Source organism: Nanorana parkeri, unplaced genomic scaffold, assembly GCF_000935625.1.
Source record: "Nanorana parkeri isolate BGI_ZX_2015 unplaced genomic scaffold, ASM93562v1 scaffold860, whole genome shotgun sequence".
Classification (NCBI taxonomy): domain Eukaryota; kingdom Metazoa; phylum Chordata; class Amphibia; order Anura; family Dicroglossidae; genus Nanorana; species Nanorana parkeri.
In genome coordinates, this window is record NW_017307128.1 from 553236 (window position 1) to 559276 (window position 6041).

The 6041-nt window shown below is 42.5% G+C and overlaps 1 protein-coding gene across 1 annotated transcript in view; it reads right to left on the reverse strand.

The window, feature by feature from the left end:
• Positions 1–389: 389 nt before the first annotated feature.
• Positions 390–6041, reverse strand: part of BMP2K (BMP2 inducible kinase) — a 153169-nt gene continuing 147517 nt past the window's right edge. The window contains exon 19 of the mRNA XM_018565573.1: positions 390–2475. Within this exon, the coding sequence (XP_018421075.1) occupies positions 1076–2475 (1400 nt within the window). The 3' untranslated portion in view covers positions 390–1075. The remainder of the gene's footprint in view (positions 2476–6041) is intronic.

A 6041-nucleotide genomic window follows, 5' to 3' on the forward strand; every position in this document is an offset into this window, starting at 1 on the left:
TTTCTTATTTCTCAATGTACAGCCAAAAAAAAAGCATGTTTCTTACTGGTTGTATGTGAATCATTCAGGAATTAAAAAAAGGACATGTTAGGCTCCATTCACAAAACTTTCAAATAAGAATAAGGATCTTTATTTTGGCAATGTGACTATAATTTGAAAATTTCATTAGACTCCGCTGAAAAAAAATAACTTTTTTAAAAAGTATCCTTATCCTGTTGTATTAGCTTTGTGAAATGAGCTTATTATGTTGCGATGTTTCTATATTAAAACTCCCACAACTCCTCCCCAAGGGAAAAAGGATGAAGACACTTCAGATTTGGCAGCATTAAAAAATGTGCAACACCACACGTTAATGTGATAAAGAAAAAGATACAAAAAGAGTACTCCTTTGTGAGGGCGGAGGACAATAAAAGGCAGTTAGTGTATGAAGTTATACTTACCTTTGAAGATCCAGCATCATGATTTATTTTTCCAATAATCTTTTACTACCCACACTTCTAATGCCTGTCTGGTTACTGAATAGTCCCCTATTAAATTCAGTAGGGCCAAAATAATTCTGACAAGCAAGATCACATGATCAGTGATCAAAAAAAGATAAACAGAAAATATATCTATAGGCTTTGGTGAACTAAACAGAACAAATGGAGAGAAAATATTGTCCAGTGTAACAGAGACTGAAAGTGGACTAGATAAAAAAAAACATGCAGGTCAAAGTAAAAAACAGAAGATTTCATGCTATAAGAGTTTAAAAAAACATATAAATCATGATTTATGCAATTCTGAGTGCCTATTCACAGTATTCCAACTGTACATAAGTGATCATTGGACCATCTAATAAAACGTTACTTCAGAAGTGCAATTAATAAGTAGGAATGTGCTCTCTCATGAGAGATATATTAAAGCTATCATATTTTGAATAACGCATTTAAAATGACATTTTTTAAAAAGTTTCCAGGCTACGCTGGCTTAGGTGTTAAAATATGTCAAAGGTTAGGATAATGCTCCTGTTGTCTAAGACAGGTTTATAGTAAGTATCAAAAACGCATATGATAAAAAAAAAAAATATATCTACTTTCTACTGTTTTGAAGGAAAGGGAGCTGCACCAAATGGGTCTAAATCTAATGGCTGTGCCTGTGTTTGCTGGCTCTGCTGATGTGTTACACTTTGTATCACTAATTCTGTGAAAGGCACTGCACCAAAGTCATCCATTTTGACATTATCACTGCTAAGATATGCTCCGTGTAGTGAACCTTGTCTTGGTCTGCCAGTTGTTGCCTGGTGGTGATCTCCACGGTAATCTGCAAGTCCGTGATGCTGAGGTTGTTTCAAATCTTGAGGATGAAAGGGCTTGGCACCAAAAGGGTCCACCATGGTTTCATCTGTTTGTAAAATGTTGTTACGATCCTTCACATCTGTAAGGGAAATGCTAATATTTTCCTTTGAGTCGGATATTGTGAGAAACTCGTTGCTGCTTTGCGAGTCCCGCCTCCCTCCTTTTTTGTGCCGACGGACTTTTTCTGGAGTGCGGTAACTGGGCTTGATGGTTTTCTTCGTGCTAGAAGGAGTGCCATGATGACGTTTGCCATTGTTGTTTGCTGTCTCTTGTTTTGTACGTCTCTGGCGAGAGGATATTTTCTGCATGTTGCGTTGCTGCTTAACTTTGTGTAGTGTCTGGCTTTCAGCTATTTCATCAAAGGGCACCAAACCAAAAAGATCCTGCTCATTACATGAGCTTGTTTCTTGTGTAGGCTGGAAGGGTGCGCACCCAAACATGTCCACATTAGCAGAAGAAACTGGAGATGTGACCTGATCGTCCTGCTGATCTTGCTTTCTACTAAATGGCGCTTGTGAGAACACATCAAATTCATCTTGTTCTCTGGCATTCCTTAATGTTGTGGGAGGATTCTTGAGGCATTGCTCCTCAGGTTGATTCTTTTTTGTGCTAATGCAGAAAAATGGCACAGCCCCAAAAGCATCTAATTGTTGTTTACTTGCATTGGTCACATTCTTTTTGTTTAGCGACTGAGCTGTCTTTTCCTTGTGATTACTTTCTGGAGCTTTTGCTTGCCTGCTACTGTTAGCATTCACACTAGACAATTTGGCTTTAGTACGGTCATAGTCTGAGTCCGAACTGTGTTTTTCTTCTTCCTCTTCTTCATCAGAATCCATCAACAAAGGTCTCTGTCCAATACTTTCTGGCTCAGTTTCATTGTCTTCATGAAAAACTGCTTGATCCCCCTGTAATGCTTCTTCATCTTCCTGATCCTCTTCTTCGCTGCTTTTGGGAGAAGGTGGATCTGATTCAAAGTCACTCTCAGAGTCTGCTCCTTCTTTTGCAGTCTTCCGAAAGGCAGGCCCTTCTTGTATATTCTGCCACTTCGTCTGCTCTTTTGAAGATTCATTTTGTTTTACATCTTTGCTTGGCACTTTAGCAGCACTATCAGCTACTTTTTCAGATATTTTTCCAAGGGAACCTAAAAAAATAAAGTAAAATTATAAACCGCACAGAAATGAAAACAAAAAAACATGAGCAGATATCTAGTACACCATTTTCCCTTGATGCTGGCTATGTCCATGATGTGGACATTCGCCCTGTTTGTCCTATCAACGAGACAGAAAGTGATGGAAAATATTCCAAGGATGACCCTTGTTCCTAGTGACAACTGTGTCCCTTACTTTCTGTTGAATCCCTTGAACAGGGGCTGTTCAAGGGATACAACAGAACATTATACTTAAAGCCAACAGTTTTGGCTTTAAGTATAATGTACATGTATCTTAAATCAGCCCCTCCTGTTCATTATTGTGAGTATAGAGATCTTCTGAGATTGAAATTTCAAAAAGGCCTTCAAGAGTAGGTGTAATATTCTGAAATAATGAAAACAGCAGTAGGGTTACCTAAGCAGCCAGAAAGTAGCACAGAAATAAATATCAAAATGTTGAACAACTTTAGTCATCTTTTGCAGCTAAAGAAAAGAGAGAGGGAGTGAGTAAAGAAGGGCCCAGGAGAATAAGTAGGGAAGAAGAAAAGGGACTGAGAGGAAGGAAGATAGGTTGGGAAGGCGGAACATCTGATTTCCAAGATAATGAACTCGCTGACATCAGACTTCCTTTAGCATCATGTTAATATCTAACTGTAGATTTGGTTTCAGTCTTCAAGCTAAAAACTTTTATTTACACATATTTCTCAATAGCCACAAAGCCATCTACTTTATGTGCACCAAATGCCTTTACAAACCCACATATTGCCTTAGGAAGTAGCCATTATCACTGTGCTGCACATAGCCTGTACAGAGAGTACAATTATGGGTAGGAACAGTGGCGGAACTACCGCCGGTGCAGCCAGTGCCGCCGCACCGGGGCCTGAGGCTGTGGGGGGCCCAGTGGGGTCCGGTCCTGGGCACCCCCACAGCCTCAGTGGGGTCCAGTCCTGCAATATGGGGCAGTGCAGGGTCCCGGTGTTAGAACACCGGGGCCCCGCACTGCCAACGGGCTTCTCAGTGAGGGGGCGGGTCCTGTGACTCACCTCCTCTCCCCCAGGCCGCGTCCATAGTAACAGGTGGCGGGAGAGGAGAAGTGAGTCACAGGATCCGCCCCCTGCACACACCATCTGTCTGAGACTGAGCTGCAGTGAGGATCTGGCCGGGTGAGTCCAAGCGGGGAGGGGTGGGGGCTTTGTTTGGGAGGGTTGTGTGCTGTAACAATATAATATAACAATTGTGAGACAAGTGTATTATAATGGGGAATATTACACTATAATCTATTTCTCTGATTAAATTATTACAGACAGACCTCTGTTCTATAAATGTTTGAGACCACGTTACAATGTGTGACCGGTGACGTGGTCACACATTTTAACGTAATCTCGCCCAGTTTTTCGGTGGTGGAATAGGTAAAGAATTCGAACGCTTTATCCCAGGGCAGATCGGCATCGCCAATCGTATGTGCAGGAGAACTGATCTGCCCTGGAACAGCTGTTCTGTCCTGAAATGTCACTTCTATCCGACTTTGTGAGTACGCTGGAATGTGAGATCGCAGTCGGAGAGAAGTGACATTTCAGGACAGAACAGCTGTTCCAGGGCAGATCAGTTCTCCTGCACATACGATTGGCGATGCCGATCTGCCCTGGGATAAAGCGTTCGAATTCTTTACCTATTCCACCACCGAAAAACTGGGCGAGATTACGTTAAAATGTGTGACCACGTCACCGGTCACACATTCTAACGTAGTCACAAACTTTCATAGAACACCGCCATCAGGGGGGTATGGCCGGTAGCGATGTGAGGGGTCTGGGGAGCCTGGGGGGCCTTTTACATGGGTAGCAACTGTACCGGGGCGGCATGGCAGAGGTGACAGGGAAGGGGGTGGAGGAGGCCGGGCCCCAGCAGCAGCAGGTAAGAAGAGTTGGGAGGAGGTACAGGGAAAGGAACCCCGACGACCAGACCAGCCCATCTGGGACCCTGCAGAGCCCACCATAGAGAGTCTCAGGTGGGCTATGCAGGATCTATGGTGTGCTCTGCAGGGTCTCAGGTAAGTCCAGCACGCTACTGCAACATTAGAGACCGCTGGGGGGGGCGGGGGCCAGTGTGATCTGCTCCTGCCCCCCCCCCCATCTTGGGAAGGGGGCCCAAGATAAAATCTTGCACCAGAGCCCTTTGGTTATTAGGTCCGCCACTGGGTAGGACCCAGCAGGTCACTCCACTACAGGTCCCTTGCAGAAAACTACAGTGAGTGGATACAAGACCAGTCACCTTGCACAAAGAATCAGAGCAACAGTGACTGGTCTTTATTACAGGTATATCCTGCACAGTGGTAAAGTGCAGAAGATATTTCATGCTCGAAAACTGGTCTGATCTGGAAGAAATAGACAAAGGAGACCAAGATTAAAAGTAAAATGCCTCTTGTGCTTAGACAATATTTCTGTAGCCTGGAGTTCAGCTTTAAAATTATTTATTAACATTCATTTAAAAAACAAATGCACAAATGAGATGTCACACTGCCTCTATGTCAGGAAAAGTTTTGATGGCTGCTTCTACTTTGTGGGAAGTATTCAAAATACCACCGATGACAGGGTTCAGTGTGGACAATAGGGGTCCCAGCTCAGTCACCCTGCAGCAGTCCTTCTTTGGACTATGACCATTTGCTGACTGTAGACCATAATACACATAGAAAATATAAACAAGTGTGCAGAAGCAGGCCTATTTCTACATTTCACTGTGCTGTTTTTCCAGTTTTAGAATGTATCTGTTGTCTAGAAATATAACCTGCAGAGCACGTTATTTGGACATCTGACTTTCCTGTCTTGAACTCTGCAGTTTAAAATGGAGGAGAAAATATAAGTGAAAACAACTCAGGCATCAACATCTGCTGCCAATGCAAGGGCTTAAATTTCTCCACTTATAATCGTGTCTGTAGCCTTTCAAGGACAATTGCTCATCCCTCCAGCAACAGCCAGGGGAACATCTTTAATCATACAAGATCATCCCAATCTTCAAGGAAATGTTATGTTCTGATGTTCTTTTTCCCAACATCCGATTAATCCTGATTAAGGCCTCGCAACTAGTAATTACATGCCTTCTGCTGCATCGTCATCTGGGGGTGGGAGCAACAAGCTTTAGGTTTTCTCTCAATTGGTAACATACTGATGCCATCATTTCACAGCAATTGGCCACATGTCAGGCCCAAGGATTAAGGAGACATTTCACCTAAATCTACACAATTTCTTTGAGGACTGGCACAGAAGCATCTGTTCAACATTGCTGGAGATTTGTGGCTCCGATGTTGCTGTTTTCAAGATGCACAAAACTGGAAATTAAAAAATGTCTGTGAGGTTTATATTTTGTAACATAAATCTTTAATGTAGGTCAGCCATAAAATACATCAGCTCGTTAGGGCAGCTGCTGAGAAAGGTTTTAAGCCTTACATTGTGAATTTCTTAAATAGGAGAATGCAAAATAAATTGGTTTGTCAAAGAAGCATTTCATGTAATGATGTGGTTTGTCACATGATAAATGAGAACAACTTGGGCCAAGAAAAATTATAT